Source organism: Fonsecaea erecta (assembly GCF_001651985.1).
Source record: "Fonsecaea erecta strain CBS 125763 chromosome Unknown Scaff2, whole genome shotgun sequence".
Lineage (NCBI taxonomy): Eukaryota > Fungi > Ascomycota > Eurotiomycetes > Chaetothyriales > Herpotrichiellaceae > Fonsecaea > Fonsecaea erecta.
Genome location: NW_017387245.1, coordinates 1,259,451 through 1,276,564, shown reverse-complemented (window position 1 = coordinate 1,276,564; position 17,114 = coordinate 1,259,451). Strand labels below are relative to the sequence as shown.

The window sequence follows — 17,114 nt, the reverse complement described above, 5'->3', positions numbered from 1 at the left end:
GCCGATGCCGGGTCAAGGTGGGTGGCTTGTGGGTGGATTCCGCTTAGAGCTTGGTGTGATAACGACATCGCCCTGGTGGTTGATTTTTTTTCTCCTCACCGTGTGTCTCCGTCTCTCGCAAGTCCTCGTCGGAAACACCTCCATCCCCCACTCCCAGGCTATTTTCCCTTTTGCCAATGATTTAATACTGGCCTTCCTTCCACCATCAGCGTTCTCGTCTCCCTTTCATCCCAACACGCACACTCTCCATTAACCGGGCTGTCATCCTCCTTGCTCCCCAGAAGCACACATACACTTCCAAAAAGAAAAGGCTCGGCGTGGTGTCCTTCACCTCTGCATTCTTTTCGAGACAATCTCTTGCAACACACACCCTCTCTTTCTCTAATCTCTCCACAGTCACGACGACTACCGCTAACATGGCTGTCCTTGCCAACGGAGTGTCCTCCAAGGGCGACACCTTCCTCTTCACCTCCGAATCTGTCGGTGAGGGTCATCCTGACAAGATCGCGTACGTCCGCCTTGTTCTCGGTCCGCGCCTTGTCGAGACTGACAATACGTTTTAGCGACCAAGTTTCAGATGCCATCCTCGATGCTTGCCTGGCAGTCGATCCTCTGTCGAAAGTTGCTTGCGAAACTGCAACCAAGACTGGTACTCCATATTCTCCCACACCTTACGGCCGCCTCGCACATTCCCTGACACTTTCTAGGTATGATCATGGTCTTCGGTGAGATCACAAGCAAAGCCCACCTCGACTACCAAAAGATTGTCCGTAATGCTATCAAGGAGATTGGATACGACAGCTCAGACAAGGGATTCGATTACAAGACCTGCAACGTTCTCGTCGCCATTGAAGAGCAATCCCCCGATATTGCCCAGGGTCTGCACTACGATGAGGCACTCGAAAAGCTGGGCGCTGGTGACCAGGGGATCATGTTTGGTTATGCCACCGACGAGACCCCTGAGCTCTTGCCACTGACCATTCAACTTGCTCACAAACTCAACGCCGCCATGACCAATGCCCGCAAGTCCGGCGAACTCCCGTGGCTGCGACCCGACACCAAGACTCAAGTCACGGTGGAATATGCCCATGATGGAGGTGCTGTCAAGCCTTTGAGAGTTGACACCGTCGTGATCTCGGCCCAACACTCCGAGGACATCTCCACCGAGGACCTGCGAAAGGAGATTTTGGAAAAGATTATCAAGAAAGTCATCCCCGCCAAATACCTCGACGACAAGACCATCTATCATATCCAACCATCTGGCCTCTTCATTATCGGTGGCCCTCAGGGTGACGCTGGTCTTACCGGCCGCAAGATCATTGTCGACACCTACGGTGGCTGGGGTGCCCACGGCGGTGGTGCCTTTTCCGGCAAGGACTATAGCAAAGTTGACCGTTCAGCCGCCTACCTCGCCCGCTGGATTGCCAAATCACTCGTGAGCGCAGGTCTCGCTCGTCGTTGCCTGGTCCAACTCTCCTATGCCATCGGTGTTGCCGAACCACTCTCTCTCTTTGTTGAGACCTACGGTACCAGCACCAGATCCAGTGCCGAGCTTGTTGATATTATCCACAAGAACTTCGACCTCCGACCCGGTGTCATTGTCAAGGAGCTCAACCTTACCAACCCCATATACTTCCGAACCGCCAAGAACGGTCATTTCACCGACCAGACCTTCACCTGGGAACAGCCCAAGCCTCTGAAGTTCTAGATTTCTTTGTTTGTTTTCCGTGCCAACACTGGAAATCATGGCAAGAATCACGACTATCGGCGTTTCATATCATCCGTTGGGTTTTTCTTTCTGTTGGAGTACATATCCGTGGGAAAGCACGTGTCACAGTTTTTTCAAAGATAGAGGGATGGTGGAGAATTTCTTTCGATGTCCTGGTTTTCAACAGACTCAGGGTCGGAGATTTTCTTCAGCTGTCTTTGTTCTTGACTGCATGTGAAGAGGGTGGCACGTTATGGGGCACGGCCGATGGGCCCCAATTTGGCCAGCATTGGGTGCTCACAGAAAGAGAAAGACTTGTATGCTTTTCTTTACGCTTGTCCCTTACTAAAAAAAAGAATTCATGACGGCGCGGGTTACGTCTTGACGATATTCAACATGTTTCGATGATACCCCCTGCTGCGCGCTAGAGAGATTATGGTTTTTTGCGGGTTTTGATTAAAGTCTCTAATGGCACTTTTTGACGATGAGATCTGGCGTTCAACTCGCTAAATGGACACGACTAAGGGTGATGGTTGCGATGGGAAAGACCTCCAACGACGTGTCATGGCTTGGGCGGGCGAGGCTCAAGATGTGGAGACCTTGGGCACACGACTGTGTCATGCTCTTTCCTTCTCTCGAGGAACGAGAGAAGCTGACAAGACTCGCTTTGAGCGATGGGGTAGACGGAACCCGTCGATGGAGGACGGGGACATATTACTACTGCCACTGCTTCAGCCGGTCGGTTATTCAGTCTGCCAGGCTTAGGTACAGACAGGGACTAACGTTGCGTGGCCCTCGGTGTTGATAACAAGACAAGGCAAATCCAAAAAATGGCAGGCATCAACTAAACTGCCCACAAAAAATGGAAGAAGAATGCACCTACGAACTCTTTCTTTCCCCTTGCGCCCCCTTCGAATGTGCGTAGTAAGGGGTCTTCGTGTTGCGCTGAACGTCGTACTAAGAAATCCGCATATATATCCCTGAGAATATCGCAGCAGGAATGCGCGTAGTAAGAGATCCTCATATCCTAGTCAATACCGCACACATATGTAGTAAGGAAACCGACTTCCTTGAATGTCTTAGTAAGAAAGCTGTGGGGACGTTTCGCATTCTCGATCTCGTTCTCTCTGTGTGCTCCAGCTGACTACGGCTGCAGCTCTGTTCTGTTCTGTCTATGTTCTCCTCTCCTCCTCCGCGGCTGTTCACGGCCCACCTCCCTCGTGCTCGCTCTGACTCCACTGTTTCAATTCGGCCACGGAAGATCAATCGATCCGGGACAGAACAACAGCAAGTATAAAAAAGAAACATCTCCTGAGCTCATCATTATGTGTACATACCATATCGACAATTGGTTTATGTTGGTGACAGAGAGAGAGAGAGAGAGAGAGAGAGAGAGAGAGAGAGAGAGAGAGAGAGAGAGAGAGAGAGAGAGAGAGAGAGGGAGGGAGGGAGTAGGTAAAAGAAAAAGAATACAAAAAAAAGAACAAACAACATAATAAATCATAAGAAAAAGAAAAAAAAGACGAGGGAGAAAGAAAGAAAGAAAGAAAGAGAGAGAGAGAGAGAGAGAGAGAGAGAGAGAGAGAGAGAGAGATAGAGAGAGAGAGAGAGAGAGAGAGAGAGAGAGAGAGTGTGTGTGTGTGTGTGTGTGGGTGTGTTATAAAACAAAAAAAGGAAAACCAAGTCGAGTGGATGGCGCGGATGGCGTAGTATCTCTCTCCCAACAAACAAAACTCCTCATCCTTCTTTCATCTGTTGCCAGATATGTCTTTTGCAGTTCCAAATAGACTCCCAATGTGCGACCCAATTGAAACTCGCTTGTCTCAGATCGCTCGAGCATGTCGACCACCAAAAACAGGGTAAATAAGGGACAGTGTGCCTCGCGTAACGCATCAAACCTTCCTCCAAGGGAGCCTTCGTTTGGCCCAGTTTCGCCCAATTCAGAAAAATCCTCAAGGTGTATGGTGTCCCATCTAATGCGTCCCACGGCTTAGAAACAGTTCAACGAACTTCCTTTCCGTTTTTTCGTCTTTCCATCTTTGCCCACCGTCAACAGCCTCATTCTCTCCTCGAGTTGTGCCCTTGCCGCCTCAGCCTCTCTCCTCTTCTTGACTTCTTCCTCTACTGCCTGGACGCTTAGTCTCTCGGATCTTCTCTCCTTTTTGAGACCGACAAGTTCCTCTTCCATCGCCCACGCCTTCTTCTTCCAGGACTCCGCATCAACTCTTAGTTTGTTAGATTGCGTTTCAAGGTCCACAAGCGCTTCTTCCAGCGTTGCCGTGAGTTGTTTCTCGGCGTGGAGGTGTTTCTCAATAGTCCTCAACCGGTTCTCTTGTTCCTCAATCAGTGCAGACTGGCGTCGGTCCCGGGAAGTTGTGGAGACTACAGTCCCGGACACGGGGGTGACGGGAAGGGCAACCTCCTTTGACGCATGGCGAGATTGAGGTGGCGAAGGGTTGCTGTTAGCCGGCGTCGGCGATGTGACTTGAAGAGCGCCTGGAATGGCAGGCAGAGGGGGAAGAGGGATGGCCGGCGGCGGTGAAGGCAAGGATGCAATTGAAGCAGATTTCCTCAGGTTCGAAGAAGTCATCGAGTTGGAACGTGGGACTCCTTCACCGGGCGGCGATTGAGGACGGTGTTGGGACTTCATCGTGTTGGTGCGAGAGCCGCTGTCGGATCCTGCCTCGTTGACGGACGTCCGTTGGTTCAGATCCTTCTCCAGACTAGCAATGCGTTGCTGAGCTTCCATCAAAGCTTGGTTACCTTGGGCCTGGATGACCGAGAGTCGGTTGTGGTGCTGGTCAAAGCTGTTCTGCAGCTGCTGTTCAAGTTCTTCGATCATCACGAGCTTCTTTGCCTTCTCGGATTCGACCGCTTGGAGATTTGCTTCTGCCTTCTTGAGTAGTTCTTCTTTTTCGCGGATCGTTTCTTCGTGATTGCCGACTTCGTTCGCCAGGCTTCGGATGGTGTCCTGGTAATTGCTGATCTTGAGATTGGCTTTGGCGAGCTCTTCTTCCAATTCAAGCAAGCTCTGTCGGCCGTCAAGCTGCCGCTCAAGTTCTGCATTGGTACCAGTCAGTCGGATATTGGCCTCCGCCACATGGCGCTTCTCCTCCACGAGATCCTGAATATGGCTCGCGAGCATGTCTGCGGTGGTTGGATGGCCAAGTGCTGTTTGAGCGTTGGAGACAATTTTCTGCACAGTGGACAAGGCATGCTCAAGATCTGCCTTGTAAGTCGCCTCGAGCTTCGCGTTCTTTGCCGTTATTTCAGCGATTTGGTCATCGTATCCAGCCAATGCACCGGCATGAGCCAATTTCATCTCCTCGACTTCATTGGCATGAGCCTCGCGGAGGCTCTTCAGATTCTGCTTCGTCATTTCAACTTGTGCTTCCGCGAGTCTGACCGCTTGTTCCAGCCGCACAATCTCGGCCTTCAGCGCAGCGATCTCTTGCTGTTGAGATTTCACCGTCTCTGCATGGGCGTCGTAATCCTTGCTGAGAGCTGCATGGAGTTGACGAAGTTCGGAGTTCTTCGCTGAATAGTCAGCGTTGAGCATTTGTTGTTCCTCTAGTTGCTGTTTCAGGTTGGTGATGAGTTCTTCATAATTGTCACGCTCAGTCTGCATCGCGCTGGCAGCAGCAGCCCGGCCAGATGCATCGTCCCCTTCTCCGGCTGCTTGCTGCGCCTTCAAAGTTGCGATACTCGCCAAAGCCACCTCCAGCTCAGATTTCGTACGCATGTAGTTCTTTTCAGACTCCTCGACCGCTTGTTGCGCCGCTTCGAGTTTCGACTTCAACTCCTCTATTTGCTCATTCAAAGCATTGATCTTGTCCTCGTTGCCGGCCGTCGACGGAGCTGCCTGCAGGCTGACTTTTTCATCATGCAATCTCTGGATTTCCTCTTGCAGGTCTTGTTCACGACGAGCATAGCCTTCGTGTAGGGATTTCAACTCGGTCTCTTTTTGAATGATTTGGTCTCTCAATTGAGAGACCATATTAAGGTCGACTGGAGATCCCACCTTGATGCTGGTCCTTTCCCTTGTCAGGCCGGAAATTATCGTTGATTTCACTTCCATCTCCTTCTTTGCATTCTTGACCTCCGCTTCCAGAGCTTGGATTCGTTCCAAGCGGGTTTGGAGTTCGTTATTCGCAGCTGAGAGGTGTACTTCGGCGGTTTCCATGCGATCAGGTTTCGATTCCAACTCTTCAACGAGGAGGGTCCGCAGAGAGGTAACAGATCGCTGACCTCGATCAACTCCGGTTCCGCTCTGTGAGGTCATACGTCTCAGCATCCCTGGGGTACCAGGTGATGCAGGTCTAGGCTGCTTGATCTGTGATTTCAAGCGTTCCATGGTGGCCAAAGCTTCCTTGTGATCAGTCTGGAGCTGGTTATATTGTTCAGTAACGTCTTTCATGCTGCGCTCATGTTCGGCGAGAAGAGTTTGCAATCTTTCAATCTCTTGCGTTTGAACCTCCACGGACTGGGCGGTCTTGGAGACCGGCGTGATGTCGGTGTCGGTTGAGGTCGATGACTCCCCAGCCATGGACAATTCCGAGGAGAGCGATCGCGAGGATGGCACATGTTGACCATCCTCGTCTTCTCGCGCCTCCTCCGCCTCCTCCAAAAAGAAAGACTGATCTTGAGTACTTTCATTAGCTCCATCTTCCTGCGGAGACATCGTACTTTGGCGTTCCTGGTCCATTGATTCATGCATCTCGGCCAGAGTTCGAAGTGCTTCTTGGTATTTGGCCGAAAGTAGATCCAACTCATTGACTGTTGATTCGTGCTCTAGTCGGAGGTCAAACAACTCTTGACTGACTGATTCGAATTTCTCGGTAATGAACTTTGACTGTGCGGGACTTGGAAGAGCTTCCTGATCATGCTCCGCCTTGAGGCCTTCCTGCTGAGCGACGGCAGTCTCGAGCTTTTCAAGACCAGCTTGGTCGCTTTCCGCGGGCGTTTCTTGCGGCAGGTCCTCCACATGCTCATCAAGTTCTCCGTCTTCTTGTGCCGGTAATTCGGTTGCTTCAGCCGTTTGTAGATCCTTCTCATGCTCATCCTTCTCAGGCTCCTCAGCGACTCCATTTGTTTGAGGCGGGTTTGCAGCCTTCACTTTTCCGTCTTTGTCTTGGATGTGGTCGAGCTCATACAACAGATTGTCCAGTTTGCCGAGACTGCGTTGTCGCTCAACAAGATGCTGGAGTCTATCAATCTCGCGTTGCATTATCTCCATGTCTTGATCCGCCTCCGCCAGCCGCTCTTCCAGAGTACAGATGTAATCTTCAGCGTTGGTCTCACTTTCTCTGATCCGTGAAATCTCTTTGCGCAGATCTGTAATGATAGCATCGCTCTTTTCTCCCCCAGAACTTTGGTCATCGAGCCTTGCCTCCAGGTCATGGAGATATTGTTCCGTATTAGACTCTCGATCCATCAGTTTCTGAACTCTTGCATTTAGTTGCTGGTTGACTGTTTCAACGAAAGCGCATTTCGTCTCTTTTTCAAGGAGATTGCTTTCGGTGGTGGCGAGGGACGAGCGCGTGTTCGAAAGGTTGTCCTCGAGACTCTGGATTGTCTTCTCGTATTCCATGACCACTTGTTCAATCATTGCTTGATTTGCCTGTGAACGTTTCAGGCGATCCACCGCACTTTCTCCGACGATGTTGACTTGATCAATAGGTTCAGTGCTTTTGGTCAGCTCGGAGACCAATCTGGCATGTCTCTGACTGAGTGCGTTGTAGCTCTCCTGGATATCCAACAACTGATTTTGTAGTTCATTTTCTCGATCACTGGGTCGATCTCCTCGTTCAGACATCATACCAGGTCGGCGGTCGTTCGTTTCAGCGCTTCGGATTTGCTGTCTCAGAAAGGCGATTTCAGTGCGCAATCGTTCAATCACGGCTTGCTTGTCTGCTCCATCATCAACTTGTTGAATCTTGGGTTTGCTTTGGATGTTTCGAGCCCGCTGTGCATACTGCACCGTGTTGAGCGTCTCGCTGAGGTGGAATTCCGCCGGCGTGACGCATGCAATCATATATGTAATTGCGTTGCCACCTAGTGAGTCTTGAAGCATCCGTGTCAATTTGGAATCTCTGTACGACACATACGTCCCCGGTGTTCTTGATGACAGCTGAGAAATCACTTTGCCTAGACTTGCAAGTCCAGCATTGATCGAAATACCCTCCCGCGCACGATCGCCAGTAGCACCAGTGTTCTTCAATCGTTCACTACCTGCCAAATCGACAAAATGGAGCTTGCTCTCAACCGTCATGGGTGCATCGCCTCCGGCCATTTGATCGGCTAGCACTGATGATGCTCGCTTGTCTTTAGCTGGAAACCCTTGTGCTTTGGTTTGCCGCAGGTTGACTGTGAAGACGGCGTGAGAACGAGAAGACCGGGCGTTGATGGCCGTTGCATCGGTCTGTCGAATGGCAGATCCGTGATTCAATACACGCATGAGCTCCTCGATGGAGGACACGCGTACTGAATTGAGGCCTTCCACAAATATCCGGCCCCGAGGATCTTCACGAATCTGAACATTCGCTCTCTCTGTGAAAGGCGCGTCTTCTGGGAGCAGTAAATCTCTCGGCTGCTCGTTGTAGATCTCAACGTAGGTCACCGACATGTCCCATCCCCTGTCAATGAATGATTTGGATGTTTGCATAACCTGATTTAGACTGGTGACTGAATATCTGGTTGGGGTTTTGAGGCCGGAGTTGTGCCTACTGTGGGCAGGTCCGCCATTGAGACTTTCGAATAAGTGTTGCGCTGCTCGAGGAATAACACCTATCACTACAGGTTAAGCGTGTCCAGTGCTGGATAGAGATTTCTTACCTTTCAAAGAATTATCGAATTGTTCTGCGGGGCCTGATGTGCCCATGGTGTAACTTTTGCCGGCACCAGACTGGCCGTAGGCCAGTAAGGAAACGTTGTAGCCCTGCAGGAACGAATCGACACTGTCTTGCAAGTATTCCCACACTGCATTCTGAGTGGTATCTTCACCAAAGACACGGTCGAATATGAAAATCTTCCGCCCTTGGGGTGACTCAACGGCAAGACTGGTATTTGTGTTTACTTGGACCATCGACCGCTGGAACCTTTGTGGAATGAGGTCGAACCCGGGATCTGAAGGGCCTAGAGGAGGGCGAACTCGGACAACTTCGCAGCATTATTAGTCTTCTGCTCTCCGTTCAACCGCTGTCTGTAATTGACTTACCAACTTTGACCGAAGTTTTGACATCTTCATCAGAGGCTCTACTTCCAATGTGATTGCTGCTCTGGCTCATACGGCTCTGGCTTCTGGGAGGGCGACCAGCCGTGCTCTGCGGCCTGTTTTTCTGGAGAGGATCTGGTGACGATGCTGAGTACATGCTCTGATGTCGCATTTGGCGTGCGCCATCAGGGGAGGCTGGAGGGGAGGAGACCATCCTGGTATGCGCTTCTCTTGTAATATTGTCCAATGGAGCGGTCCCTCCTATCCCGTCGAGAGGGGCCGACCAACGTGTGTCAAAGAACCCAACACCTCGAGATTTCTGGCCGACGGGGACGCGTTGTTGTCACCATTAAGCTCCAATTTCCAAAGTTCGAGAACAAAACATTCCACAAAGGGTGGGAGGAGAAGGTGTGGGTGAAAGCTTAACAATCTTTCACTTCAGGACTCGATGATCCGTGGCAGGTACGGGTGGGCTCAAGGTTGGGCGGGTCAACGGTTCTGGTCGAAGGTGATCAGGGAGTGACAGTCGGAGAGGACCGGGCGGATAGATCCTGATAACCACAATTTTCCTGCTGTGGTTTCTGTTGGTCAACGAGGGTAGTCCGGCCGGAGAGTGTCAAGAGCAATCGCAGGGGCGATAGAGCTGGGAAGAGGAAACCATTCGAGTAAACACAGAGGGAAAAGGCCGCACTCGCGTGTGAAAAGAGCAGTCAGGAGTTGTCAAAAAAGTCGAGGCGAGGAGAGTTCATGCGCGGCCATCTCGCGTTGTGGGATCCCCTAATCAGTTAAGCCTGCTCCTACACAGGCAAGGCTTCAGGTACCTTGTTGACCAAAAAGTGGCAGCAATTGGCAGAATTAATCTCCGGCGGCCGCGGAAGCCAGCTAGAGGATCAAGCTAGAGGGGACGCGGTTGATTTAGTAACGGTCCTGGGACGGTGTGGGGGGTTGAGCTATGCCTATTGGGCAAGTGGCTGGTGGAAGCCCACCCCAGCTGATCATAGGCTGTCCCAACCCTGGAGCCGTGCCTGGGGCGATCCCCCTTTCCGCCTATAGGACGTGGGTGCTTTGGGGGCTTATTCTGATTAGGTAAAGTGTGTTCCTGCTGGTTTGTACTTCCGGGTCTGGCTTCAACGCCCCGACCGGGGCCAACTCTAGTCCTATCCCATTCACGCACCTTAGGCCGTCTTCCCGAGTAAGCCATGGGACCAGGGTATGCGTTTCACAAATGAGTTCTCCTATCCTAACTCAGGGGGGTTCAAGACGGTGCAGTCACTACTGCAGGGGACCTCTTGTTAACCAGGCTCGCTTAAAGCACATCTCTCGCTATCTTTCAGAACACCTTCGTGTCTGCCACTTGATGTTTGAATTCTGGAAGGGCCCAGCCCTCATGAAGCCACGATTGTTTTTTGACTAATCCGTTGATCCAATTGTCCTGCACTCTCTTCTCATGGTTTCATCGCAGAGAGCGCAACGGGGCAGGTTTTGGAGCCTCGTAATGAGCTCGACAGAACTGGGCTTGGCGTTGGGCTCAGGTGATGCCCTCAACCGTGTGGATGGCGGATATCGAGGTATAAACCGTTCTCGCGCCAAACATTCCTTCATCGGTGGGATCCTCCCAAGCAAGATAGCTCAGTGTAATAGTGAGCGGATGACAGTCCTCTGTCCTCAACCTCGTTTGTGGCAGAACTCCGTACATAGGATCCCAAGCAACCATAGCTTCATGCACTTGCCTACTACGAGCACCCACGGCACGTTAACACTGACACCGTAGCTGAACTTTGGCTCCGGCAAAGTTTACCGGGTCAACTACTCCGTACTCGTGCACTAGCAGGCGTCAACTCTCTGAGCAGTAAATTCAAGTGAAACAAGCGGCCTCGCACGTGGAGAAGTCCGACTTCAAGACTTGAATTTTGAGGGGGGATAGAGTTCGAAGCAGCTGCGGACTCTCGTCCACCATGGTGTGATTCGAACCAAAGATGGCCATCGAGAGAGAGGAGGGTGGCGAGGATGCAGCAAGGGGGCTCTCTTGTCACCAGCCTTAAAGGCGGCAACGTTTGGTTCGTGTGTTGTTTGTTGTTAATGATGATATGACTGAGGTCGTGATAAGATGCGGGGTCTAGGAAGTGAGCGCCTTCGCTTGCGATTGATGTTTCACTTTGCTGAGGGTGGTGACTTGAGTAGCACGCCCCGGTAGCCCTCTGTAAGTGTTCCAGCCTCCAGGGGAGCAGGCCTCTCTCCTCGAAACAGACTGGCGTGGGCGGGACGGACGGGGATGGCTGGTACGCCCAGCAGATCATTTTGTCGCCCTGGTCTTCAATCCTGGCGTGAATACTCCGGGCTCCGTTCTTGTTCTCCGAATCAACGCGGGGGAACCTGTATCATCGAGCGCATGATCTCGATAGCGTGGATCCATTCGATATCAAACTGTGTCGGAGACACCGTTGCCTGCGAGGTTCTCGCTATCATCGCCTTCATCATCATCGTGGTCTTCGTCATCGGAGCCGCTTGGATCAACTTCCTCTGGCTCATCTCCTTTGGCGTCCCCGTCCACGCCGTGTTCTTTCATGTAGGCCTCAAGTTCTTTGGCCATTTTCCGGGAGAACCCGGAAGCTTCAACTTCGACATCGACTCGTCTGACCCCATCTTTGCCAACCAATTGTCTGGCATCCTTGAACAGTGGACCGTCATCCGTGCTGATAAATCCAAATCGCCTTGCAAAGAACCGCTTGAGGCATTCCACATCCCTGTCGAAATAGAACTCTGCATTTGGGTGATCCACACTGACCATCTGGGGAAAGTCTATCAAGACCGGCACCAGCTTGATATCATCGCCCTGCTCTTCTTCTTTGATCAGAATGTTAAACTCATTGAAATCGCCATGTATCAGACCGAGCGAGCACAAGCGCACCACCATCTCGATCAGCTCCGCGTACAGTCCTGCCGGATCTGGTACGTTTTCGATCTGTCGCAGTGGAAATCCGTCAATCAATGACATGACCAGCTGGTGTCGATTCTGGCCCAGTGGGGTGGGGACACTCAGACCCGCGTTGTGTAGGGCTTGCAGAAAGGCAAACTCTTTGATGGCAGCCAGGCGTGACATATACATCCAACTGCCAGCACCTCTCTCCTTCTGAGCCTTGGTTTTGGCATAGTCCCGTTTGTTCCGCACCCCTTTCTTGAAGCTCACTCTGCCCAGGCGATGGATTTTTAGCACCCGCTGTTCACCCTTCTCGTCGCTGACGACGAATATGTCACTCTCTTTGCCAACCCCAATTTGATTACCCACACCATAAACAGTGCTACTCTTTTGCAAGGAGTGAAGCGCCAGATAGTCGAGCCCACCGTAGGTCAGTCTGTAACCGTCGTATTTTGCATTTTTGACCTTTGCAATCAGATTTGCTTTGGCAAGCAAGGAGATACTCCGTTGCACGTCGCCCAGACTGGATTTTGAAAGGTTTGCGATAAGTGGGGTGGGGACGACTTCATGATTTCGGCTTCCTGTCTCAACGGCAGTCAGAGTGCGCCAATCGGTAGGGTTGAGATATCGGAGGGACTTGGTATCTAGCTTCATTGTTTATTGGGAACAGGATGTCTCATCGCCATCATCGAAATATTGGAGGTGGACTGCGATCGCCAACAGTGTGGAAGAAGTCGCAGACAAAAATTGTGCGGAAGTTGAATTTCTGCATCTAATCTAATCTGGAGTGGGGGGAGGCTTTGGCCCCCACGAATACTCCATACAAGCAAGGAAAGTCACACAACCGACCCCACGCCTGAGGTGTCTCATTTTCACGCAAGCGACTGGTTGTGTAGCCCACATTCTGGGTGATCTGATTCTCTGCCAATGTTCCGTTGAATTGATGAAGGCACCAAGGTATTATGTGACCCCGGTAGGACTCCGCCTTCCAGCAAAAACGGACACGTCGGAGTGTTACCGGGCTGCTGCCACCCTCCTGGCGTTCGGCATCATCGGTTGATTCGACCGATGTTTTCCTGGAGGGCGTGCTCCTATAGATGGCCAGTCTTGGATGACTGGACACGAGACGGAAGCAAAGAAAATTCTGGCACGGAACAATCCATAAAGCATTCTGGACGCTTTCACGGGATGCCCAAAAGAAGGAACCCGAGGCAGGGGACTCAAACACCGCCCAGAGTGCCCTGCAATTTGCGATGTCGCAACATTAACAAAGGCGGTGATGGCGGCGGCACGAAGCGGCATCAGGCGGAGGAACCCAAAGAATGAACATTTCACCCGGACTGGCTTCCGTGGTATTATTCTAGGTCTTCTGCTACCCCTTCGCCCTTCGGGCCTACTCGCACCGAAGTGCATGTGTGGGAGGGGAGACGTCTCATCTCACCATGGCCCCTCGAGCGCAAGCGGCAAATGGCTGAATGGAAGACTAGTCAAGCCCAGTCTCTCCACGAGTTTGCCAGCTAGGCCCCACCTAAACAAAGCTTTCAGGACGGTCATTTCCCCGCATTGATTCTTGAGGAAGCGAGGAGAGAGGCACACGGGAGATACAAGGACTCCGCCGGGTCTTATATATCCCACTTTTCCCCTACCTCGCTGCTTCCTGATCGTCTGAGATCTCATATCCTGTCCAGACACTATACGAACAGCCTCCCAAAATGTCTGCAAAGCATTTCATCGATGATCCGACGCACCTCGTGCAGACTGCTCTCCATAGCTTGACCCTTATAAACCCGTCGGTCGCATTCGACGCACAAAACCGAATTGTGTATCGACGACCAACAAAGGAGTTGACAGACAACCCAAAGGTCTCCATTATCACTGGTGGAGGCTCTGGCCACGAACCAGTAAGTCTATAGCTGGGGCTGATGTGCAATCCTGGGCCTTGGAGTTTGGACCTTTGGCGGCTGCGACCGAGTTCTTTTTAGGACAATCATACTAACCGGGTGACTTTGCCTCCGGACAGGCATTCGCAGGCTTTGTAGGAAAGGGTTTCGTCACAGCCGCTGTTGCAGGCACGATTTTCGCGAGTCCCTCCGCCGAGCAAGTTCGTCGTGCCGCTCTTACAAGAGTACCCACCGAGAAAGGAGTTGCCATAGTCACGTTCAACTACACCGGGGATGTCTTGAACTTTGGTATGGCTGCCGAGAAGGCCAAGGCTGCGGGAGTCGACACCGAGTTCTATGCAATCGGTGACGATGTAGGTGTTGGCCGGGCAAAAGGAGGCAAAGTCGGCAGAAGAGGCATTGGTGGCTCCATTTTGGTTCTCAAGATAATAGGAGCTCTCGCCGAGGCTGGTGGAAGTTTGAAAGAAGTTTACAACCTTACCAAACAAGTTGCCGCAAACCTTGTGTCTGTCGGAGCGTCAATGGAACACGTCCACGTTCCCGGACGAGAGAAGCCTGATCCAAACTCCGACGAGTTCATACCGACGGAGGAGATTGAAATCGGCATGGGCATCCACAACGAGCCGGGCAGTCATCGTGTCTCCGCAACACTACCTGAACTCGTCAAGACCATGCTGGGGCAAATGCTGGATCCCAATGACAAGGACAGGCATTACGTTGACATCAAGAAAGGTGACAAGACAGTGCTGCTGATAAACAATCTAGGTGGTGTCAGTAATTTGGAAATAGGCGGCATCTTGGCTGAAGTGCACAAACAACTCAAAGAAGACTGGGGCATTGTTCCTGTTCGAGTGATCGCCGGTACCTTCATCACCTCGCTCAACGGCCTGGGATTTTCGGCATCTATACTGAAGCTGGAGGACACGGGCTTGGGACCAGGCAAATCGATGCTCGAACTTCTTGACGCCCCGGCGGAGGCCTTTGGATGGGCTGCCGCCACCCGGACGTCCACCTGGGAGGCTGACAACTCCGCGACCATGGAGGGTCATGCAGCGGTTACAGCAGAAGGCAAATCTTCTAATCTGAAACTCGACCCCGGTAAAGCGCATGCAGCCCTCAAAGCCGGCCTGGACAAGATGATCGCTGCAGAAGCAGAAGTGACCAAATACGACACGATCATTGGAGACGGTGACTGCGGAATTGGACTGAAGCGAGGAGCCGAAGCTGTCCTGAAGGAGCTTTCATCTGGCGAGCTTCCTGCCGACGCTGTTGCCTTTGTCAATAAAATCACACCCGTGGTTGAAAACACCATGGACGGCACGTCGGGTGCCATCTATGCCATCTTCCTCAATGCGCTGGCTCACGGACTGCGAGAACAAGATACTGAATCATCCACGACCGTGGACGCCAAAGTTTGGGCTGCAGCCCTCAAGTCCAGCCTTCAGGCGTTGGGTAAATATACGCCAGCTGTGCCTGGTGATAGGACGCTGATGGATGCGCTCGTCCCATTTGTTGAGACGCTGAGCAGCACAGGAGACGTGAAGAAGGCGGCAGAGGCGGCCAAAGAGGGCGCGGAGAAGACTAAAAGCATGAAGGCCAGCTTAGGAAGAGCTGTGTACGTCGGGGCGGAGGATGAGTGGATGGGCAAGATCCCCGATCCGGGGGCTTGGGGTTTGCAAGAGTTTTTGATCGGGCTGGCTGGTGCCTGTTGAATAGTGTACTGAATATACGCAGACGTGGTCGTCCGCGCATGGTTGGAGCGTTGATCTCCTCCCTTCTACCACGCTTTGCGATGGGAAAAGAACCAAACCGCAGCTTCCACCCAGGCAACAATTCAGGCACCAAGTGGCGCGAAGAAAACCACAATATTTTCTTGCTGGCCTGTTGCTGGCCTATCGATAATTTGCCACTCGCTCGCATGTTGCTCCGTCTGCTGCCTGCGCCGGGCAGTTGCATTCCTCCAATGTCGTACCAGTATCGGATTTTGATTGCGGTCCATTGCGACCGCCGTTTCCTACCCTATCCCAGAAATCGTGATTTGTGTCGAGCGACTGTCGTCCCAGCAAAACCTTTCCGTTATCGTGAATGAGGACGTGGAAGCCAAAACGGCCGTCCGCATGCGCCCTTCTGGTCAAGACGCACTCAACTCAACAAGACCAAAATAACGCTATCCCCCCTCAAAAACATTTTGCTGATGAATCGGTCCTTGTTGACACCTTTGGAGCCCCCTTTACCCTTTTCCGTCCACATCTCCTTGACGTTCTCTAGCACCATGTTGCAGTGGCGGTCAAAGGCTTTGACCCGCGCGAGCAGCTTTCGGTTGTTCCGACAGGAAATTAAGACTTGCGTGTGTGTGCGGGTGGCAGTCATAAGGATGGAAAGCGGCCCCGTTGAGAGTTCGTGGGCCTCGACGAGGGAGACTTCATATTCTCTAAAAAGGCGGTGTTAGCAATTGTCGAAGAGGATAAAATTAGCCCAGGATGCGCGTTGGCGCGTAACCAGGACACGTGATATCTGGGGGATAGAGATGATCGAATGCGTGTATCGAATTGATGATGCATCCGAGAGTGTGTGATGGATGGTGATACAGCAACCGACGACCAGTGGGAGAAGTGGAAACCGGAGGGCGGAGCGGAATCCACCTCGAAAGGGGAGGGCGGAGGAAGGGGGGGTAGGGAGAGGTAAATGACGGGTATACAGGGAGAAAGGGGGGTTAGCGGGACATTCCACGTACGTCAATTCACTCCTCGGCTTGTTCAGCAGATCCCTAAAGCAAAAAGAACACCAAAAGGTCAGTAGAAGTTCCTCCAGCCTCCAGCACGAAAACGCAGCCGGTCGCTGCGGAGATAAGCTTGGGCCAGGGACAGGGGTATGAGTCAGAAGGGGGCATACTGAATCTTGGAGGCGTCGGCCATGGTCGCGATGCTCTGAATACTTAAAGAGTCTCGATTCCCGTGCCATGTAGAACAAGGAAATTTCTTTACATCCTCTCGGGCAGAGGAATTATGCTCGGCTAAGTTGCCTTCTCTCGAGGGATTTCGGGAAGTGGTCGAAAGAGGCATAGTGAGGCTGGCCTCGGCCATCTTGGGCCTAGCTCCAATTGACATCATCCTCCTCCTGCATTGTTCCGAGCCCCGAAAGGCCAATGCAGGTCGCGCCCTCAGAGCTAAAAAGCCACCCGCAAACACGCGACCAATTCGCGCTACAGGCTTCTCGATAGTCGACGCTCAACCATACCTCCTGCACCTCCTCATCGAGCTCTCAATTGAGCCTCTCTTTCTTTTGTTCTTGTTGTAGCGATTCACCTGAATGACCCTCTTGTTTGTCTAATCCTTGGAACCATTGCTTCGGAGTTTGAACCAATATATTATCATC

The 17,114-nt window shown here is 52.1% G+C and overlaps 4 protein-coding genes across 4 annotated transcripts; 2 read left to right on the top strand and 2 right to left on the bottom strand.

Moving 5' to 3' along the window:
• Positions 1–416: 416 nt before the first annotated feature.
• AYL99_02216 (S-adenosylmethionine synthase, variant) lies at positions 417–1,708 on the top strand (the record flags this gene model as incomplete). Its single annotated transcript, XM_018833732.1, has 3 exons — positions 417–508; positions 564–649; positions 708–1,708. The coding sequence occupies 3 exons, from the start codon at positions 417–419 to the stop codon at positions 1,706–1,708; spliced, it is 1,179 nt and encodes a 392-aa protein (XP_018696356.1).
• A 1,990-nt stretch (positions 1,709–3,698) lies between these two features.
• AYL99_02215 (hypothetical protein) lies at positions 3,699–9,135 on the bottom strand (the record flags this gene model as incomplete). The annotated part of the gene is made up of 3 exons (XM_018833731.1): positions 3,699–8,494; positions 8,543–8,866; positions 8,925–9,135. The coding sequence occupies 3 exons, from the start codon at positions 9,133–9,135 to the stop codon at positions 3,699–3,701; spliced, it is 5,331 nt and encodes a 1,776-aa protein (XP_018696355.1).
• Positions 9,136–11,340: 2,205 nt separating this feature from the next.
• AYL99_02214 (hypothetical protein) lies at positions 11,341–12,492 on the bottom strand (the record flags this gene model as incomplete). The annotated part of the gene is made up of 1 exon (XM_018833730.1): positions 11,341–12,492. The coding sequence occupies one exon, from the start codon at positions 12,490–12,492 to the stop codon at positions 11,341–11,343; it is 1,152 nt and encodes a 383-aa protein (XP_018696354.1).
• Positions 12,493–13,550: 1,058 nt separating this feature from the next.
• AYL99_02213 (dihydroxyacetone kinase) lies at positions 13,551–15,451 on the top strand (the record flags this gene model as incomplete). The annotated part of the gene is made up of 2 exons (XM_018833729.1): positions 13,551–13,739; positions 13,859–15,451. 2 exons carry the CDS (start codon positions 13,551–13,553, stop codon positions 15,449–15,451), a joined length of 1,782 nt encoding a protein of 593 aa, XP_018696353.1.
• Between the last annotated feature and the right edge of the window lie 1,663 nt (positions 15,452–17,114).